This window comes from Convolutriloba macropyga, chromosome 3 (assembly GCF_964194025.1).
Source record: "Convolutriloba macropyga chromosome 3, txConMacr16.3, whole genome shotgun sequence".
Lineage (NCBI taxonomy): Eukaryota > Metazoa > Xenacoelomorpha > Acoela > Convolutidae > Convolutriloba > Convolutriloba macropyga.
Window position 1 is genome coordinate 21,616,284 of NC_134470.1, and position 23,440 is coordinate 21,639,723.

Sequence of the window (23,440 nt, forward strand, 5' to 3'; positions counted from 1 at the left end):
TAGATGAAACAAGCAGCAAATTTTGAATAACCTTGAATTTCATCTCAAAAATGAGTGGCGTTAGAGTAACTAAAAGACAAACAAAATATAAAAATTTCAACATTGTAAAACCATTTAACTTTAGAAAAGAAAACATAACAGAGTAACGTGACGCGAATTGCTCTCAAATGACCAGCGAGCGTTTGAATTCGGCAGCAGCAAGCTGGTGAGTTAGAGTGTGTGGAGAGGGAAGGGGTGGAGATGGGGGGGATAGGGCTGGAAAACACTGGGTCTCCAAATCGCCAAGTGGAGGAGGATGGACGGGGGAGTGACTGAGGGGGGAGGGGGATCAAAGATTAAGAGCCACCCTTCACAACATGAAATTGTCCCCTCGAAAGAGTTTTGGTAAATCGCATACTTAGAAACTACCAAAGGTAAGGCTCTAAGAGAGCTGCTTAGCCTCTTCATGTCTACCAGCCTTCACCTATTTTTCTCGTTTTTGAGGAAGAAAAATTCTTAAAGAGTCAGACAAAAATTTGGTTGAGCGAAACGCACAAAAAAGACCACAGGACTTATATGGCTACAAATTTCCTTTGAAAGCAATAAACAACTTGTATAAACCTAGCTGACAGATTGCCAGAAAATAGCCGCAATAGCTTCGTAGATCCGCAGCCTCCAAAAGATAGTAAAAGAAACAAACCAAAAAATTCTTTTTCTTAAATGCTCAGATGTTACATTTTGATTAAGAAACCGTCGAACTTATTGCCGCTTCTAATAGCTGCTTTCAAATACCCTTCTATTAGAGAGACAAACCTGACCAAACTAGACCTTATCTCTTTGAATTAAAAGAAAAGACAGGAAGTCATTTTTGAGTGAGGTAAGTCATGTGTCACCAAAAAGTTCATCACGCAAATGAATTAAAAAATTTGCTCCACTAGGAGTAAAAAATGACGTCAAGCACGCAATTCAGTTGAAATTGCATGAAAAATTGAAAAAGTAGATTTGAAGTGGTTTTGACGTCATATGATCGTAGCAAAAATCTTGACGAAGAAAAAAAAATCAAAAGGTCAATAATGGCCCTAGCTATCGCTGTGCGGCTATTCAACACTCAACTCAGAGACCACTTAACAAAGTACCATCACATGCAGGTAATAACAAGAAAATCGACACGTGGGAGGAACTTCTCTCGAACGACAGGCGGCGCAATTTAAATTACAGGGTTGTAACTTAGAAATGTTTTATGCGTGTCAAAAAACGCCGTGCCCAAAGGAGTTCGAACACCTGACATCTAGGATTCCAACCCAATATTTTTACTAGGCTATGAGGGCCTCGATTTCCTAACAATCATTTCTATTTTAGCAACAAATTTTATTTCAGAAAAAAGGCAACTTAGATCCTTAAAAATGAAGAACTAAAGAAAGTCACTCAAGAAGCCAAAGATTGCTCTCCGCCAAATGCGCAAAAACAGTCAAGTAAAAATGTTGCATTAAAAAGACCCACACGATTACAATAATTGCTTCAAATTTCGTTTGAAAGCAATTGAAAACCTGTAGAATACAAATACTCCTCTTCCAGTCGTAAAAACCTGTAGCACACCAATACTCCTCTTTGAGTTGTTAAATAAAGATCGACCCCATATGAGTTCAAACCATGGACATCCAGGATGTCGGCCCATTATCTTAACCAAAAAAACTACAATGCCGTATATTCTTTTTCGTTCACAATCGCTTTTATAGAACCAAAGTTTCATTTCAGAATAACAGCAACTTAGATCACGCAAAAACAAAGACTTTAAGCGTGAAAAAGTCAACCAAAAATGTTCTAAAACAAAAACGCCAAAAAAACAGTCAACCAATAATTTTGCGTTAAAAAGACACAAAAATTACTTCAAACTTCGTTCCAGAGCAATTAAAAATACATGACAGCAAAAAATGATGTCTGGGTCAATAAAGCCATTATACAAAAATTGATCACATTAAACATATTACATTTATACCAATTACAACGTCTATGAGATCAGTTACTAATGAGTGTAATTAACAAGATAATAAAATGAACAGTTGCTCACAATTTCTTCAAAACGTTTAATTACTGGTAAATATAAACAAGAAAAGCCGATTTAGGCCACAAACTAGAAGACACTTGAACAAAAAATTAGCGCGTATATTTTCAAACCAATTTTCTTTCTACTTAATGATTGATCCATCTAAAAAACTCAGCAAGGGAAAGAATTGCTGTTTTTATTTCTTGCCAGCCGCAGACAAAAAGTAAAACTTAACGGCAGGTTCTCTGATTTTCAAATTCTGTATCACGTTGTGCAACAGAGAACTGTTTTAGGACCACTCATTATTATTTTATACGCGAACGATTTTTCATCTATTATAAACACAACGGAGAAAGTAATTCAACTCGCACATCAAACAAATATTGTCTGTTGTGGAAAGCGGCTTACATGGAAAAGTCAAGGAAATTTTACAAAAAAACAGAAGCATATGTAGAGACAAATAAACTAATTTGAATACAAACGAAACAGAAATCTCTTTTTGCGCAAGAAAATTCTGATTTCGGATCTATTTTTTATAGAAACGAAGTTCTCATAACACAAAAAATGCTGAAGATACCTTGGAATTCAAAATGACAGGAACCTTAATTTGGATGAGCAGCTGAAAAAAACCTAAAAAATGGTCGCTCACGCTATAAGATCAATATACTTAAAAGGACATCAAGTTCCCCTGAACGCGCGCATTCTTTTAAAATCACTTGTTCTTTCACACTTATCGTTTTCGGCTTTTTTTCAAAATTTATCTGCAAAAAACCTAAAACGCATTGATCGACAGATTAACTGGAGTATAAAGGTGTGCTTTCCACGCAAAGAATGACAAAGCCAGAGATCTGCTAATACAGAGAGATCCTACCATCTGAGCTTATAATCGCAAAAATGTCGCTAATCAAGTTTCATTATATAGTTAAAATGTTCACATTATATATAAAATATTCACATGTATCTGAGTCTTCATCAAGACACTTGAACAAAACTGTTAAAAATTAGATAGAATGTCAAAAACCAACTTTGCAATGAAATCAATTGTTCGTCAATGCGTACAAAAATGCAATAAGTTACCATAATGGCTTAGGTTGGCAAAAATGCGCATAGACGTCCGCTTGCCGGACAATAGCCGTCGTTGACGCACCTAATGTACATCAGGATTGAAACAGAAAGAGAAATAAGGAGATAAATCGATCGAATTTTTTTTCAATGTAAAAAAAAGTTCTAATTTAGCGTGCAGTTTGAGTTGAATTCTAAAAACTAAACTTGATTCAGCTTCTGACTGTGACAGTATTTGCCATATTTCGTAACTGAAGATGTGAAAGATGTGAATTTCCATTCAGTTGAAACATTGAGTGAAGTCAGTCAGAAGTCCAACGTGAAAATCGTGACTTATGTAAAACGAAAAACGTGATCACAAAAAGTAAAGCGAATTTAAAAAAACATAGCAGGACTAGTCCTGAAATACAATTCAAAGAATTGAACAAAAAAAAAGACGTAATATACCTGACCAGCAGATCAATTGAACAATGCCAGCCAGAACACAAACAAAGTCATCTCAAAACATTGAGAAATTAAAAGAATCAAAACTAAACAAAAATATACTCATTGCTAAAACTCTTGAAGCTTTTCAACATACGGCAAAAATGTGTCCCTATTTCAAAAAAGACCTATTTCAAAAAAAAATGTTCAAAACTAATTCTTGTTTCTGAAAACGGTCCAGTATTATCTCTGCAATAACTGAAAAATGTTAATTGGCCCTTGAAGATCGATTAACTCGAAAAAATTTAGAAGAAACCAATCGCAAATTTTAAAATGTTGCTAAACATTGTGATATAAATATCTTCAGAATCATTTCTGTGTCTCTAAAAGCTATCCAGTAACCCAATTCCAAGCTTTAAAAATCTCATTGGCTCGTAGATCAATAGGCAATAATTTATTTAAAAAAATCAAACTTCAAAAAATAAAAACTCATGCTACTAAAATGTTGAAAGACATTCAATTTCCCCCTAGCAACTATTTAAACATACCCGGCAGATTGCCGGAAAATAGCCGCCGTTGATTTCAATAAGCATGATTGGGATTGAACAAATAGAAGATATTGAAAAAAAAATATTTTTGTACGAAAAAATTTTTTTAAGTCCGATTTATTTTGATGGCATTTCGTAGTTGAACATACTTCTTTTTCTTAGAGAGAGGCTACAGGGGCTACTATCAATACCAATAAGCATTAGAGATGGTAACTAAGACTCATAGGAACGACGTTCAAATAGCGGGCATCTAAAATTGGGCTTTATGGGTTTATCCCGTTTCTAATTCTGACTTCAATTTTTTATACTGACTCTGTTCATTTTGAATTGCTTTGCTGAGCAGCTGATGTTCAAATTCACTTTTAGCAGAATGAGAGAAGAGAGAAACTAGCCTACAGAAGTCAAAAAGATTTCACGCAAAATGTCGAAAAAGCGACAAAATGGTAAAGCGAAAAAAAGTTCGACGAAGTAAAAAAAAGGAGCGCTATAGTCGCCGGCTGAGAACGTGAGGGCGGCTATTAACAACTTACTTTCAAACTCTGGATGAGGTTACCTGGCTATTGAGGCAACAAAAAAATTTAAAAAACAAATGCTTTGAAAAAACTTAAAAATTGCAAATTTTATCAAAAAACTTCTAAAAGTCGGAAGGTTAAATTGTTGAAAAGAAATCCATTGAAACTAAAAACCATGCAGTAACTTTTTATCAGAACGTGGAATATGTTTTCTCGCACTTGAGAAAGGACGAATATCAAAAAATGACAAAAACTTTTGGAAGCCTTAAAAAAATTGCAGATTTTATCAAAAAACGGCTAAAATTCGATACATTAAATTGTTAAAAACAATTCCATTGTTACTAGAAATAATGCAGTGCCCCATTTAGAAAACTCAAAGACGATTGCCTGGTCCCTGAAGCTGGAAAAACTGAAAAAAAATGACGAAAATTTTCAAAAACCTAAAACAAATGCGAAATTTGTCAAAAAACTTGCCAAAATTTATGATATTCAAAAGTTGAAACCTATTCGATGGCAACAAAAAAATTTTTAAGTAACTTATTATCCAATCCTTAATGAGGTTTTCTGGTTCCTGGGACTCAAACAACTTGAATAATGACAATAAATGTCAAAAAATATGAAAAAAAATTGCAAGTTTTGTCAAAAAATGCTAAAATTCATGATGGCAAAAAGTTGAAAAACATTCGATTATCACTAGAAACTATGCAGCAATCTAACATCAAACCCTTTATCAAACCCTAGAGGAGTTTCCTTGACATCTAAGGCTAAACAAAACTAAAAAAACAAAAATTTTTAAAAAACCTGAAAAAAACTGCAAAAAGTATTCTCATTTTGCGTGTTTGTGTTTGTAGTACCAAAACATATAGCTCATAAAATGGTCATAACACGCAATTTTGTCCCGCAAAAGGAGTTCATCAATTTTTAAAAACTTCAACCTAGGACTAACCAATACAAAAAATCACAAAAAACATGAAAAACTCCCATGAAAAAAGCCCAAAAACTCCTAAAAATGACCTTTTAACCTCAAATTAAGGCCATCCTAGCAGCTGCACCACTATAAGCACTTGAAGGACTACAAAAGCCCACTTTGGGCCTCTAATGCAACTTAATACCCGCTGGGCTTTACCTGTTTATCCCGTTTTGAAAGATCAAAGTCATTAAAAAATGTGTGAACACATCTTAAAAAAAACAGCACCAATACAATTCAAATTCTTTGAATTGTATAGAAGGAAGCGCCTAAATAATAGCCGTTGAGAGGCTGACGGCGGCTATTAAAAACGTTTAGAAAACGTTGAATGATTTCTTGCTCTCACAACATGAAAAAATTCCTTCGAATAGTAACGTAGGAGCTTTTAAAAGTTATTTTTATTATTAGGAAGAAAACAATCGGAAGAAAATTTTGTAAAGTGATTTTTTTAAGAAAAATGATTGATGTTTATTATTTTCCTTGAATGGCTGGAAGTATTTTTTTTGTTTCAAGCATATTTAACCATATGGTTATTTTAATTTTTAATTTTAATCAATTATTTCTCACGCGCTACATGACGTTTACAGCCTTTTTCAAAGCCAATGGACCGAATGAAAAAAGATCACTTGAAATCCTCTTTGAGTCGTAAATAACAGCACAGCAGTTATTTAGATTCTTTGAGTTGTACAACACCTAGCGCACTCCAATATGCCTTCGCTCAGCTGACAGCCAAAACAATTCTAAATAAAAAGTTACAGCAGTTGGTTTTGAACTTACCATTGAGCTAACGCGGCGAGGAACTGTTTACACCTTAACGTGTGGGGAGAACAAATGCAAGCTACGTGTAGTCATCGGGTAACAATTAACACGCATGGCATAAATAGATAATAATAATGTAAAATCAATGTTTTCCACAATGTTTTTACTTTTTAAACAGTGGAATGCCATTTGAACAGATCAGATGATTATAATATACGCTCACTTTTCACGCTTAATTTACCCCGTAGATATGTTTGTCGATTATTATTCTGATTGGTCGAGCGACATGGAGAAAGATCTGATTGGTTAGCTGATTGGAAAGACTGATTTCTTGATTGTGCGTTGATTAAAATAGATTGAGGAGGGGGTCAATGAGGCGTAGAGGGCGTCGTTTGGACAGAGGGCGTTCGCATTAATGTAGTGGCAATAGTGGAGGGCGTGATCATTTGTGTCTGGTCATCGACCAGTACACCACTTATTGCACTTTGGTGGCCTCCCGGTGCCATATCACTGACCACTAGTGCACTAGGTCTATTTAGAGCACGGTGATTCGTGTCTTGCTCGCGCCTTTTGAGACACTGCAAAACACACAACATCACAAACAATGTTACCAAGTTAGTTAAGTTTGCATTCCAGAAAAAATGCAGCCTTGTTACGCCAAAAAAATACAATGAACACGAGCAGACAGTCATGGCCAATGACTTATATTTAAAGGTTGATTTTAGAGGTTGCCCAAAAATTTATTTTGGTTTGCAGTTGACCTTACAATAAACTGAATAATTGATCTTTTCCAAACAGAAACTCAACTAATATCACACAAATTGCTCTCCGACGACAGGTGGGATAAGGGTGCCGTCGATTGAAGATCAATTGATCTTTTTCAACTAAGGGGTTTCAATTTATATTTTTGGAGCTATCAATACAGGGTGGTCATAAAATGGCAGGTTTTTACTGCAGATAGAAAAGGTATATTCAAAAATAAATTTTCAATAACAAAGCTGACAAATTTCTAGAAAATAGCTGCGATAGATTTGAAGAACTCGCCTCAAAAGGCTGATGAAAAAAAAATCCAAGAAGCGAAATATTACCTTTTTTAGTAAATGAGATGTCATATTTTGATTTTCACGAAATTGTACAACAAATGTGTTGTTTCTATTTGGTGCCCTCAAATAACATAGGCGGTAGATTGCCGGAAAAAGGCCGACGTTGACGCGCTGGATGCTCATCTGGTTTGAAACAGAAAAAAAGACAAATTGACAAAGACTTTTTTTGTGCCAAAGTTTCAGTTAGATTCCAAAATTATACTTGATTCAGCTTCTAAACTTAAAGCTAATAAGCTTAATACCAATGTCAGCGAGCAAACACTGACTTTGATAACTTTGATAACACGAACTTTCATAACCTAATTCTCAATGACTTTATGACCGAGATCCATCGGTTTATCCCGTCTCTTATGACCTTGACAGTATTCACCATATTGCGTAATTCAATACCTGCAAAAAAATTAAAATCCAATCAGTTGAAAGAAAGAGTGAAGTAAGTCAGAAGTCAAACGTGAAAGTCGTGACTTATGTAAAACGAAAGACGTGATGAAAAGGTGAAGCGAATTATTAAAACATCGCAGAACAAGTCCTGACGTACAATTCAAAGAAATTCGATTGACTAAAAAGAAATTCGATTGACTAAGAATCTGTATAGTTTATTGCTTTTTCTAATAGCTGCTATTAAATAACCTTCAATTAGAGTTACAAGCATTTTTGAACTTATCTCTTTGAATTAAAGCAGAGAAAATTCAATGTCAGAGTGAGGAAGTCATTTTTAAAAGTGAGGTAAGTCACGTGTGACAAAGAATTTAATCACGCGAATGAACAAAAAACTAGCTCCACCAAGAGTGACAAATGACGTAACGCACGCAACTCCGCTGAAATTGTATGAACGAATGAACGAAAAGCAGATTTGAAGTGGTTATGACGTCATACTGTCGTAACAACAAATTTGACGACGAAATAAATAAAATAGGACAAGCCCTGACGTGTAATTCAAAGAATTTTCATTGACTAAACAAAAAATTAGAACTAGAACGGACTATGAGCGAATTGGAAAAAACAATTTCTAAGAAAATTAGATTTTAAAAAAATCAATGTCAAAATGCCGCATGAGAACCAAAAACCACTATCGAGAAATGGAAATTTAGCTCAAACAAAAAATTAGGCCTAGAATGAACTAAGAATGGATTGGGGAAACCATTTTAAAAAATCCGATCCAAGAAATCCAAAAAAAAACAAAAAACATTAACGCAAAAATGCCGCATGTGAACAAAAAACCACTAGCGACTAAGCGTGCTCAAACACCGTTTTCTCGTTCTACATAAAATTCACGCCGCAAAACCGCTCGCTTTCTCGCTCTTCTTCTTGTTTCGGCGTGGCCAAATTCATCGCTTCAATTTGACAGCGCTCTAAAAAGACAGCGCTTCAATAAAAATCAATTTCTTTGGATTGTAAAAATGATAGCAGGACAAATCCCGACCCACAATTCAAAGAAACTTTAAAACTTCAAACAATAACATGAAAATTAACAAGGAAAAAGTAACAAGGAAAAACTGATCAGATGATAGCACATCTGGTAAACAGCTTTTTAAAAATTTTTGACGCCGCAAAACTACTCACTTTTCGCTCCACTTCCTGTTTCGACGTGCCAAACAGGAAAGAATTTGTAGTATCGTCACCTCAATGGAATCCAAAATCATGGAAATGTGTGAACAAATCTTAAAAAAAACATAGCTGGAATAAATTCGGAAGCAACTCGAAAGAGAAAATTGACCAACCTATTGACATATTGGCATTATTCTAAGCAATAAAAATAATCACTTTGAAACAAGAACATGAAAATTGACAAGGAAAGAGTATCTCACCAGATGATATCGCATCCGATAAAAACTTCTTTTTAAGTTTTGACTCCAAAACAACTATTGACAAAAAACCACGCAATACAATAACTTTTCATTCACTAAAGGACTAAAAATTGATGGAAAAACCAACCTGAAATTTCATGTAGAGAAAACGGAGGTAAAGGAAATGAAGGACAAAATCAAAAAAGAATCTTAAAAATTCAAGAAATAGCTAAAAATTAAGCAGAAATTTCCAATATGCTCCTTCCCAACCTTAACTTTCAAAAAATCTGCTGTCACTGCTTGTACTCAAGCATTCACCCACCCAACCTGGCAAAAAAGCAAAGAACGAAAAACCAAACAGACAAACAAACAGAAATTTGTATTAATTATTTCATTGAAAAGTACCTTGCCAAGCTTCCAATGACTCCATGCAAAACCTCTAAAAAAACTGCACAAAAGGTTGAAAGATAGCCGGCAGATTGCCGGAAAATAGCCTTCGTTGACGCGCTAGACGCACATCGGGATTGAAACAGAAAAAAAAGAAGATAGTTCTTATTCAGTGTGCAGTTGCAGTTAGATTCTCAACCGATCCTAACTTCAACTTCTAAACTGAAGGGTATTAAGCTTAATACTAATATCAGCTAGCAGTCGCTCTAATGAACTTTGAAAACCTCATACACTATGAATTAATGACGGGGCTTTATCGGTTTATCCCGTTTTTTTTATTTTGCTTTTTTGACATTGACCGTATTCACTACGTTGCGTAATTCAATGCATGAAAGAATTTAGAATCCATTCAATTGAAACATAGAATGAGGTAAGTCAGATGTCAAACATGAAAATCGTGACTTATGTAAAACGAAAAACGTGATCAAAAGGTAAAGCAATAAAAAAATGAGAGATCCTAAATAATAGCCATTTGAGAGGCTGACGGCGGCTATTAGCAAGGAACAATAGCAAATAGCACAAAATTCAAAACTAGCAAAAACAAGCAAAAAGATAGAGGCAATAGGCAAAATTTTGCTTAAAATTATTCAATTATCTCTACCAAAAGCAATTAAAACCAGTTCAATCAAAAGTCACCAAAAAACTAGAACAACTAATTTGAACCATAGACATCCCCAAATACAATTGAAAACGTGAAGAGTACAAAAAGCAATTGAAAACAACACCAAAAATGCGATCAGGTACAGCGAAGTAAAAACAGCCAATTCAAAGAATTGTCATTGGCTAAACAAAAAAAAACAGGAAAAGAATGGATTGTGAATAATTTGGGGAAAACATTTTAAAAAATCAGATTAAAAATCAGAAAAAACTGTAAAAATGAATGTCAAAATGCCGCTTTTGAACAAAAAACAACTAACGAGTAAGCGAATTTTTGTTCAAACACCATTTTCTCACTACTTAAAAATTAGAGTGAAAAAATTTCATGCCGCAAAAACCACTCGCTTGTTCGCTCCAGTTCCTGTTTCGACGTGACCAGAAAGACTTGAGAATGTGTGCAAAGATGATAAGAAAAGACAGCACCCCAATATAATTCAAATTCTTTGAATTGTAAAAAGGTGAGCGCTTAAATAATAGCCGTTGAGAGGCTGACAGGGGCTATTTAACATTAAACTTAAGTGATATGCTCAGTTGACCTCATCTCAATTTAAGAAAGCACAAGTCATTTTGAAAACAGAAAGTCCTTTTTGAGAGTGAGGTAAGTCAGGTGTGACAATCACGAGTATAGTCGAAAAAAAAGTGTGATAAATGACGTTACTCGCATAATTCGGTCGAAATTGCAAAAACAATAAGCTATTTAATGAGCTAATCAAAATTGTGGAGTTTTTCATTGTTTGTCAGAAGTGTCTGAGTGGAACAAGGTTTATAATTTCATTTGTGGCGGGTTAAAATTCGAATTTTAAGCTTCAAAAGCTATAGTTCGATACAAAAAATTCTTCTGATTTTATTATGGCTGCGAAGACAATCAGTTTGGATTAGAATTGTCTCTGAAGGTCACGAAGTTATACAGTAAGCTGCCTGTTTTTGCCGCGCATTTTCAGCAACATTATGAACTTCCGTCGTCCTTAAATTTTACTAGAGTTGACAGAAATGTGATAGAATTTTATTTGCTTTAAATCAATCTGCTTTAAAATAGACAAAATTTACTTTTGGAAAAAAGTTTTCCTTGAAAAGCAGCAAGTTGAGTTTCAAGTGATTTTTTTTCATCTTGATTATAAAGCTCAATCTCGAATTAAAAATGCGAACAATTGAGGCATGATTAAGTTGAACATATACCGCGTGAGACTCACCTGACTGTGTTTTACGGAAAACTGGCAAACTTGAATTTGCTTCCAAAAATTTTCGTAATTCTTCCCGAAGTTATAGCACTTAAAATTCCCTAATTTTCTGCCCACTCAAAAACATAGCCTGCAAATTGCCGGAAAAAAGCCGCCGTTGATTCCCATAACCAAAATTGGGATTGAAGGAAGAGAAAAAACTAACGAAAATGTGTACACAAACAATTTTGAAGTGACAACTATTTTGGAGATCAACATACTACTGTTTCGTAATAAGACAACACAGGGGCTAGTATCAATACCATTAAGCATTAGAGATGTCAACTAAGAACAAAGTTTGAGTAACGGGCATCTAAAACTGGGCTTTATGGGTTTATCCCGTTTTACTTCTGATTTCGTTCTTTGATACTGACTCTGTTCATTTTGAATTCTTTGCTGAGCAACTGCTGTCTAAAAACAGCTCTAGCAGAATGAGTGAAACTAGCCCAGGGAAGTCAAAAAGATTTCTCGCAAAATGTTGAACAAGCTGTGAAGATAAACCGAAAAACTTGTAGTACGACGAAGTAAAAGAAGATAGCAGGACAATTCCTGAGCAACACTTCAAAGAATTCTCTGTGACTAAACAAAAAACAGTACCTAGAACGGACTATGCCGCAAGTGAACGAAAAACCATTAGCAAGAAATACAAATTTTGTTCAAACAAAAAACTAGGCCTATAAAGAACTATGAATTTGGAAAAACCATTTAGAAAAAATCCGATCCAAAAAATCGAAAAAAGCACAAGAAATCAAAGTGAAATTGCCGCATGTGAACAAAAACCACTAGCGAGAAAGCGAATTTTTGTTCAAACACCATTTTCGTCCTCTACTTTAAAATTAGAGCGAAAAAATTTCACGCCGCAAAACCACTTGCTTTTTCGCTCCGCTTCCTGTTTCGGCGTGACCAAAATCACTCGTCCAATTTGACTTTAAAAATCATGAAAATGTGTGAACAGATCGTAAAAGACAGCGCCCCCAATACAATTCAAAATCTTTGAATTGTAAAAAACCAAGAGAAGGCCAAAAATAGCCCCAGCTATCACTGTGCGGCTATCAGAAATTAAAACGTTCGAACAGATCTTAAAAAACGTAATGGGGCATGTCCTGAATAACAATTCAATAATCAACAAAGACTAAAAACCTAACAACTAACCTCATTAGATGGTATCTAATCCTCAATGAAATGTAATCCTCAATGGCCTGTGATATTCAACATGAAATGTACCAATACATTCACGAAATAGAACATACAAAAACTGTAAAAACCTATATTTTCCCCTGAAAAAATAGAAGCGCTATAATAGCCGGCTGAGGTGGCTATTAAAAATATAAGGCAAACCGAATATTACAGAGAAGGCTGGTATAAGACAAGCAGTTTAGTACGTTCTAAAACAGGCCGATTAGTATGTTCTAAAACAGGCAGTTGAGTGACTTCACTTCGCAACAAAGTTCTGCTTCCTACACATCTTCGATGATTCGTACACTTAGAGCCCGTACAATTGGGTGAACTAAAGCCCTCGGGCTTTACCAGTTTATCCTGTTTCGTTTTAGGGAAAGTCATTTTGACAAAAGAATAATTTGGAAAACACCCAAGCAAAAAAATTTGCATAAAAAATGTGTTTTACGGAAAACTGGCAAACTTGAATTTGCTTCCAAAAATTTTCGTAATTCTTCCCGAAGTTATAGCACTTAAAATGCCCTAATTGCCCACTCAAAAACATAGCCTGCAAATTGCCGGAAAAAAGCCGCCGTTGATTCGCATAACCAAAATTGGGATTGAAGGAGAAAAAACTAACAAAAATGTGTACACAAACAATTTTGAAGTGACAACTATTTTGGAGATCAACATACTACTGTTTCGTAGTAAGACGACACAGGGGCTAGTATCAATACCATTAAGCATTAGAGATGTCAACTAAGAACAAAGTTTGAGTAACGGGCATCTAAAACTGGGCTTTATGGGTTTATCCCGTTTTACTTCTGATTTCGTCCTTTGATACTGACTCTGTTCATTTTGAATTCTTTGCTGAGCAACTGCTGTCTAAAAACAGCTCTAGCAGAATGAGTGAAACTAGCCCAGGGAAGTCAAAAAGATTTCTCGCAAAATGTTGAACAAGCTGTGAAGATAAACCGAAAAACTTGTAGTACGACGAAGTAAAAAAAGATAGCAGGACAATTCCTGAGCAACACTTCAAAGAATTCTCTGTGACTAAACAAAAAACAGTACCTAGAACGGACTATGCCGCAAGTGAACGAAAAACCATTAGCAAGAAATACAAATTTTGTTCAAACAAAAAACTAGGCCTATAAAGAACTATGAATTTGGAAAAACCATTTAGAAAAAATCCGATCCAAAAAATCGAAAAAAGCACAAGAAATCAAAGTGAAATTGCCGCATGTGAACAAAAACCACTAGCGAGAAAGCGAATTTTTGTTCAAACACCATTTTCGTCCTCTACTTTAAAATTAGAGCGAAAAAATTTCACGCCGCAAAACCACTTGCTTTTTCGCTCCGCTTCCTGTTTCGGCGTGACCAAAATCACTCGTCCAATTTGACTTTAAAAATCATGAAAATGTGTGAACAGATCGTAAAAGACAGCGCCCCCAATACAATTCAAAATCTTTGAATTGTAAAAAACCAAGAGAAGGCCAAAAATAGCCCCAGCTATCACTGTGCGGCTATCAGAAATTAAAACGTTCGAACAGATCTTAAAAAACGTAATGGGGCATGTCCTGAATAACAATTCAATAATCAACAAAGACTAAAAACCTAACAACTAACCTCATTAGATGGTATCTAATCCTCAATGAAATGTAATCCTCAATGGCCTGTGATATTCAACATGAAATGTACCAATACATTCACGAAATAGAACATACAAAAACTGTAAAAACCTATATTTTCCCCTGAAAAATAGAAGCGCTATAATAGCCGGCTGAGGTGGCTATTAAAAATATAAGGCAAACCGAATATTACAGAGAAGGCTGGTATAAGACAAGCAGTTTAGTACGTTCTAAAACAGGCCGATTAGTATGTTCTAAAACAGGCAGTTGAGTGACTTCACTTCGCAGCAAAGTTCTGCTTCCTACACATCTTCGATGATTCGTACACTTAGAGCCCGTACAATTGGGTGAACTAAAGCCCTCGGGCTTGACCAGTTTATCCTGTTTCGTTTTAGGGAAAGTCATTTTGACAAAAGAATAATTTGGAAAACACCCAAGCAAAAAAATTTGCATAAAAAATGAGGGCTATAATAACTGCTTCAAACATCATACGTTGTCAAGTACCAAAAATCTGTTCAACCACCCTGATATAATTCATGTTTTTGGATTTTAAATCATATGAGATGAGAGCAGTAACAGTCACGCTGCCAAACACACAAGACCTAAAGACGCGTAACATTTTATAACAACTCAATTCTTAAAATATGGACAGCCGCTTTTTCTGGTTTCATTGCCTTTGCTGATTTTCTCTCAACAGTTTGCACGTAGAAATATAAAACCACTTATGTCAGACAAATTGCTTTTGAACGACAGCCGGGGCAACTTAGCCTATCGAGGCTGTAGCCTAGATAATTTATGGGCGCAAAAAATTTCGACCAAGCAGAGTTTGAATCCCCCAACCTCCGGCGTTATACTCTAAGAATTAACCACTCGGCTATCAGGGCCTTGCTCTGTAGTATAGTACAATCGCTTGAGACAACAGACTTCTAGCTACGAACTGAATTTCTGAATAAGAGCAATTTCTATCACTCCAAAATCAAGAAGTCAAGCGTGAAAAAGCCAGTCTAGAAATAAAATCGAATGAATGTTCTAGAACAAAACTGACATTCCTTAGTAAGCGTACAGCGTCATGAATATTAAACTTGCTCACCTTGTTTAAGCAGTTGAGTTTGCTGAGCATGCTCTTCTTTGGTGACTCAGGGACGTAGTTGAAGTCGAGGTCGTTGGTAAGTGTGTCAAGCTCACCGCCGGAAGGATCTTCGCCAAACACATTTAAGTCTGCGAACAGCTCTGTCTCAATCATCTAAACAGAGAAAAGATTCAGAGGAATGATGGAATTCGGAATTTGAGTAATTTTCACTCTCTGGACCAATAGTTTCAGAAGGGACACTTAAATTGGAGACGTCCGGAACTGTTTCGTCAACACCGATCTCTTCCCCCGTAAAATTGTTTTTACAGAAGTGTCCGAACAAAACACCCTTTTTTACAATGTAGTTGCTTGCGTTACTCAATAAATAGTATGACGCGCCCTACTAATTAACGTATATCACTCAAAAGGTAAAAGCATCAACTAAACAATTATATTTTTTAATTGGCGAAAAACTTCTGGGAGTCCCCATCCATGAAACTATGAAACGCCGTCAAAACTTCGCTCAAAATCAAAGGAATCCTATTTGTGTGCTATCATTGAGGCGTATATTAGGGGGGATGGGTTCCCAATTAATGGGGGAAGGAGGGTGGACGTTGGGTGGTGTAGGAGGGCGGGTGACTGAGGGGGAGGGGTAAAACTCTAAATTTAAGAGCCGCCGATCACGTCATAAATTTATGTCTCCAAAAACATCGGTGAATCTCACACTTAGATTATCCAGTTTTTGAGGAAAAAACAGTCAAAAAGATCAGTCGAAAATTCGACCAACCGAAAATTCGCATTAAAAAAGATCACATTAATAATTGCTTCAAACTTTGATCATTTAAACACTTTCATTTCAGTAGTTCAGACTCCAAAAATTGATCAACACAATCAAAATGCAAAGGCGTCAGATAGCACTGAATCTCAAAACAAAACCGGCAGATTGCCGGCGAATAGCCGCTTTGATTCTGGTGACCCCCTTCTGGAATTGAAACAAAAAACGAAAAAAAAAACAACAAGAAAAAAATAGCAAGCAGATTGTCAAAAATAACTTTGTAGACCTGCAGTCTCAAAGATAATGAAGAAAACAAGACCGAACAAATGACAATTCAAGTTTCTTTTTACTAATTGCTTGAGATGTCATTATGACTTAGAAAACACTGTTTAACTCCAGTGTTTCTGAAACTAACAAACGACTAACGTCCCGCGAATTGCTCTCAAGCTAACGGCAACGGTTGACTTCGGTAGTAGCCAGATGGGGCTTAGGGACGCTTGCATTAGGGAGGTGGGCGGAGTGGGAGCGCCCAAATTGCCAGGAGGAGGACAGTGGACGGGGGAGTGTTGGGAGGACTGGGGCGGGACTAAGGTGGGTGACTGAAAGAGTCAACATCTTTTAAGATTAAGACGAACCGCCCTTCACACTATGAAATTATCTCCCCAAAAAGTTTTGGTGAATGGCATACTTAGAGACTAGAGAGGCGTAAGGCTCTAAGAGAGTTGCTCAGCCACTCAATGCCCTGTGCGCTTTGCTTGTTTCTCCCGTTTTTGAGGACCAAAACTTAAAAGGGTCAGGCGAAAAATCGGTAAGAGAAAAATTGAATAAAAAGAGCGCAAAACTAATATAATTGCAACAAAGTTTGTTTGATAGCAGTAAAACTTTGCTAGTTTTGACTGCCGCGTTGCGTAATCAGATTTTTGTAGGCAACTTTAAAAAGTCTCTAAAAATGAACTTGACAGGCAAAAAATGAACTTGAACTTGGCAAATCTGGTAAAAAATATAATCCATAACAAGCCGTTTTTTAGAGGTCACAATAACGATAGAATGTCACCCTAAAAAGTGTTAGCACCTGAAAAAAACTTGCCGACTGACGTTATTCGTGACGTTATTCACTGGCATTGTTAACGAGATAATTTTATCGAATTACAGTCAGATTTTTCACCATCTAAACATGGATCTTTTCTGTTCGAGCGCAGCGGGGGAGGAGGTGCACCGTGGGGGGGGGGGGGGGGCGGGGGGGCAACAGTGGGGAGCGGAAGGTGGGCGGGGGTCTATGGCTGCATGGGGCCCTTACGGCCTGAACGATGTTCAGGGGTGGGGATTAAGGGGGGCTCAAGTGAAAGGGGGCTGATTTGAGGGGGGAGGGGGTTGGTGGGGGTTAACCGCCTTTCACACCATAAGTTTAAGTCTCCAAAACAGTTTCTGTGAATCGCATAATTGGAAACTAGTGAGTTGAAAGTGAGCTCTAACAGCATTTAATGCCCGTTTTTATTCCGTATTTATCCCGGTTTTGAAGACTAAATTCAAATGGGTCGGACAAAAAATCAGTCAAGCGAAAAGTTGCATAAACGACCAACAGGACTAGCATAATTGCTACAAACTTTGTTTGAGAGCAAGTAAACAAAATTAACCTCGGGCGAATTATTCTGAAACGACTGGTGAGCAGTTGGCTTCAGGTTATTGAGCTCGTTTTTAGCCCGTTTTTCAGTGCAAAAATTCAGAAGAAAAATTGGTCAAGCAAAAATAGCATAAAATACCAACAGACTTAAAAAAATACCGACTTAAAAAAATTGCAACAAATTGCGTTTGAAAGCAATTAAACATTCAGCTACAAAAAATTAAATTTGAAGCTTGTTGAAATTCATTCTGCAGAAGCATTTTCATTAGTGACCTTTGTCACACATATGCGTTCCTTTGACCTTGAACTAATTCAAATTAAATTAAGTTTTAAAGTGCAAAAGTCATTTTATTGAGCGAGGTAAGTCAAGTATGATCACAACCTAATCATGCAAATGATCTTAAAACCTTTGCTAGAGCGATTGAGAAATGACACGCGCAAACGCCGTTAGTGTGAGGAAGATGTCGTTCGAAAAATTCGACTTTCAGCTTTGCATGTGATTTCTTTTGACCTTAAATTAAATCAAATTGTATCAGTCATTTTATTGTAGCGTATGATGAAAATCTAAAAACGCAAATGAACTTTACAAGAATTGGCCAAAGAGAGTGAGAAATGCCGTCACGCGCGCAGTAGTGAAAGAAAGCAGTCATTCAGAAAAATTGGCTTCGGCTTTACTCTGCGAACAAATGTAAAACGAAAAAGGGGCGTCAAACGAGGAAACACAGAAAAACCAAGAACACCCCCATTATAACTCCGCTCAGCTTACAGCTTCGCAGCTATTAAAAACGAAAAGAAAATTTAAGGACTCGATAAACACCAAATTTTGCTCTGACGTTGCAACACCTAGGAAAAAAATACATTTTTCTCCTGTAATTTCCAAAAATAAAAAGAAATTAAACTATTTAAAAATTTAATAGAATCAGGAAAAGGCAATGAAACAACATAATACGCATTGTCAAAAAAACCGTTTCTCAACACATGGATCCAAGCAAACCAGTTTCTCAAGCCAGAAAGTTAAATTCGTAAATTGTATGAGAACTGATAAAAGAAAGAATAAAACTATATTTTTGGAGACTGCTAAAATGTTGGAACTTGTTGAATACCAACTCATTGAAAAGAGAGAAACAATAAAACTAACGGTGCAAAGAAAGACTTCTCTAGTAATTAGAACCAAAATACAAAAAATGAGAAAAAATGGACAGAAACCGCCAATTTAGAATGTGAATGATTTTACAAAACAAAAAAACTTCACGTTGTAAAGAGGCGTTCAATGCATGAAGTATGAAGGACAAAAGAACGTCAAAAACGGTTATCTATAAATGGCGTTCTCGCTTCAAAGTCGGAAAGTCATTCACTGATTGCAGCGCATGAAAAAAACTTCTCCAGATAAAAAAAAATTAGTTCACAAGGCAATTTTAATCATTTTTGCTTTTAGGCCAAAACGTAGTTTGAACAAATAGTACTTCAGGCACACAAAAAATCAAGAAAACCAATACTCCTCTTCGAGCCCTAAGAAGACACACACGTTTACAATGATTGCTTCAAACTTCGTCCGAGAGCAATTAATCATGCATCAACACCTTCATGACACATGTGGCAACATATTTCCCAATTTACACAGGACGGCCAAAAGCACTCTGTTTTTCTGCTTTTGAGGATTTACCTCATTCTGCCAGGGAATGGCTACTGCTCCTTCGTTGAACTTAGCGTAGAACTCACAGTCACTCTTATCCAGCTGCACTCCCTTCACTGTGCTAAACTGCTCAATGTCCAACACATCCTTTGCATACACTGCGCGCGGCTAAACATTAACACATTTTATCTTTCATCTCTACCCGTACCTAGACCATGACTAACTATTAGGAGCATATCAAAGCAAGTTCAAATGTTTCTCCACAATAAAAATTTATCTCAGGGTTCTCCTTTAGCTAAAAGCAATTGGCCATTTGTCAATATACTCGTTTTTAAGGTTCAAAATTTGAATATACAGCACATTGTCGGAAAACAGCAAACAGATTTGGTTTTGAAAAACGACCAGCCTTTGCGACATCTTCGGCTGTAAAATCTTTTACTCGAGAACTGACCATTAATGAAGCTATTTTCCTCTCGAGACATTGACTGTTCTTATTTTTTAATTATGATCGTTAGATTTTTTATGCTGATCGAACGGAGAATTATGTACGACTAATAATCTGTCGCATAATTTTTACATTCTCGTAGACATTGACTTTCTGAATAGTTCAGTGTTTATCTCATCTCTCGTGGACTTACATCAGGTACAAAGGGGACCTCGTGTAACCCGGCGTCCAGCCTCCTCCAGTTGATATCCTTGAAGTAGGGATGTGCCTTCAGGTCATCTGCCCCTTTCTCTCCTTGGTTGTTGCGACATCCCAGTCGCTTACTCACCTCTTTCTGCAGGAGCTGCAAACAAAAATAGATCAGGGGAAGCCCTTTAAATGAACAGAGAATAAAATTACAAACAGCACCTTTCCTACCGAATGACACGTGTCCCTACACGCCCCTACGACAAAGCTGAAAATTTATCTTTGCAATCAGGCATGGCAAAAACGAGAGGTTAAGTTACTGATAACAAAGAGCTGTTGCTAGAAATTTTAGTTAATCAGTTGAAGAGAGCTGAAATGTTCGGGATATTTCAAAAGGCTGCGATAGATTTGGTAAAAAAAATATTAGGACAATATATTGCGGATTTGGACAATATTGCGGAACTCGAAAACTGACTTATGAACGAACGTCCCCGCAAAGAAACGTCTGATACTAGTTAATCGCAAGGAGGTGTATTGCCTTACCATCTGGCATATATTTTTGGCCTGTGGGGTGAACTTGTCGCTGTACTCCTCCTTGTCCTCCTTCACCCGTCTGTCCACCTCCTCCCTCTTGACTTTCTCCTTCCTACTCCTGAAGGGACTCCTCCCTTCAACCATCTCGTATATCAGACACCCAAGACCGAACCTGAAAACCGATTACTTCATTACCAAATTCAAACGAAAAAATCCAATAGACAAAGGACTATTCGAGAAGATCTATTTTGTTATCTAAGAACCAATTGAACAAAATGGTTCAAAGTTTTGAACAAAACGATCAATGTCGGGCGAACTGCTCTTGAAATACAGTCGGTGACTCAGTCAAATTCAGCGTGAGTTTCTGGACAAATTCACGAAGTAATTTCAAATATTGTCATTATAGCCTATGCTGCGCCACAAGTAACATTTAGAACTCGTGACAAACTTATTTCAGCTAAAAATGATCTGCAGAACACCAATACTCCTCTGAATTGTAAAAACCTGCAGAATACACACTTTTTCGAGTCGTAAAAACTTGTAGGATTCAAATTCTCCTCTTCGACTCGCAAAAACCTGTAGAATACCAATACTCCATTTTGAGTAGTAAAAAAGATCGCAGGACTAAAATGATTGCTGCAAACATCGTTTGAGAGCACAAGAGGCAAACAAAACATAGCCGGCAGATTGCCGGAATAGCTGCGAAAGAATAGACCTGCGTGCCATATAATAGAGATAGAAACAGATACAGATCTAAATTGAAAAAAAATCGACGCCGCTCAAAAAATTAGGCTAAAAAATATTCAGCGATAAATTCATAAAGCTTGTTAAAATTCATTCCACAGAAGCCTCTTATTAGGGACCTTTACTGCACATATGAAATCCTTTGACCTGAAACAAATTCAAATTAAACTTAAGTTTTAAAGTGCAAAAGTCATTTTATTGAGTGAGGTAAGTCACGTATGATCAAAATCTAATCACGCAAATAACCTAAAAACTTTTGCTAAAGCGAGTGAGAAATGACGTCACGCGCGCAAATGCCGTTAGTGAGAGGAAGAAGTCATTCACAAAATTTGACTTTTTTAGCTTTGCTGTGTGAACAAATGAAAAACGAAAAAAGAGCGTCAGACGACGAAACAAAAAAACATAGCAGGACAAGTCCTGACGTACAATTCAAAGAATTTTCATTGACTAAACAGAAAACTAGACCTAGAATGGACTATGAATGGATTGGGAAAACCATTTAGAAAAAAATCCGATCCAAAAATCGAAAAAACTGTAAAAATCAAAGTGAAATTGCCGCATGTGAACAAAAAACCACTAGCGAGAAAGCGAATTTTTGTTCAAACACCGTTTTCTCACTCTACTTTAAATTTAGAGCAAAAAAAATTCACGCCAAAAATCCACTCGCTTTTTTGATCCAATTCCTGTTTCGGCGTGACCAAAATCACTACTCCAATTTAACTTCAAAAATTATGAAAATGTGCGAACAGATCTTAAAAACATAGCAGGACAAGTCCTGACGTACAATTCAAAGAATTTTCAATGACTAAACAGAAAACTAGACCAAGAACGGACTATGAATGGATTGGGAACACCATTTAGAAAAAAAATCTGATCCAAAAAATCGAAAAAACCGGAAAAATCAAAGTGAAATTGCCGCATGTGAACAAAAAACCACTAGCGAGAAAGCGAATTTTTGTTCAAACACCGTTTTCTCACTCTACTTCAAATTTAGAGAAAAAAAATTCACGCCAAAAAACCACTCGTTTTTTTGATCCAATTCCTGTTTCGGCGTGACCAAAATCACTACTCCAATTTGACTTCAAAAATTATGAAAATGTGTGAACAGATCTAAAAAAAACATAGCAGGACAAGTCCTGACGTACAACTCAAAGAATTTTCAATGACTAAACAGAAAACTAGACCAAGAACGGACTATGAATGGATTGGGAACACCATTTAGAAAAAAAATCCGATCCAAAAAATTGAAAAAACAGTAAAAATCAAAGTACAATTGCCGCATGTGAACAAAAAACCACTACCATTAAAGCGAATTCTTGTTCAAACACCGTATTCTCACTCTACTTTAAAATTAGAGCAAAAAAATCAAGCCGCAAAACCACTCGCTTTTTCGCTCCACTTCCTGTTTCGGCGTGACCAAAATCACTAATCCAATTTGACTTCAAAAACCATGAAAATCTGTAAACAGATCTTAAAAAAAAGACAGCGCCCCAATACAATTCAAATTATTCGAATTTAAAAAATACAGCGCCCCAATACAATTCAAATTCTTTGAATCGTAAAAAAATCAAGAGCACCGCAATATAGCTCCGCTCAGCTTACAGCTTCGCAGCTATAAAAAAAAACTCGAGAAGACGGCGGGCAATCATAAATTCCGCAGAAAAAAAAGACTTACAATAATTTCTTCAAAATTTGTTCAAGAGCAATGAAAAATAATAGCAGTTCAAAAACTGATGGCTGTTATTAATTAATACAAAAAATAACATAGCCGGCAGATTGCCGGAATAGCTGCGAAATAGACTTGCGTGCCGTAAAATACAGATGGAAAAAGATACAGAAGTGAGTTGATAATAGTTATCGCCGCCGCCTATAAAACTTACAATTTTATTTCAAAGGAGGTTTTGGGTGCAAAAAAAGTTTCCCTGTCGCGTCTCGAACCGGCGATCTCCGGATTAACAGCCAGTCGCCTTAACCACTCGGCTGTCGGACCAAACAATCTGTTTTCTTACAATCAACTTTGTTTTAGGAACAGATTCTGTTTCTGAATAACCGCAATTTAGGTCACGCAGAAAGCGTGAAATCAAGCGCGAAAAAGCCATTTAAGCAGTGACGAGACAGAATGTTCTAGAACAAATGTAAAACGAA

General features: G+C 36.3%; 1 protein-coding gene across 4 annotated transcripts in view; it reads right to left on the reverse strand.

The window, feature by feature from the left end:
* LOC142336059 (G protein-coupled receptor kinase 5-like) overlaps nt 1-23,440 on the reverse strand; it is a 101,162-nt gene that overhangs the window by 14,893 nt on the left and 62,829 nt on the right. The window contains exons 9-13 of one of the 4 annotated variants that reach the window (XR_012758885.1): nt 20,561-20,723; nt 20,025-20,174; nt 19,417-19,554; nt 15,379-15,531; nt 6,536-6,872 (exon numbers count right to left, since the gene is read on the reverse strand). Coding sequence is in view for 3 of the 4 variants with exons in the window: in XM_075384557.1 (XP_075240672.1) it covers nt 6,663-6,872; nt 15,379-15,531; nt 19,417-19,554; nt 20,025-20,174; nt 20,561-20,723 (814 nt within the window). In the remaining variant the exon portion in view is untranslated. Of the gene's footprint in view, nt 1-6,524; nt 6,873-15,378; nt 15,532-19,416; nt 19,555-20,024; nt 20,175-20,560; nt 20,724-23,440 lie in introns of those variants that run through there. The other 3 variants (XM_075384557.1, XM_075384558.1, XM_075384555.1) reach the window with 3 other exon arrangements.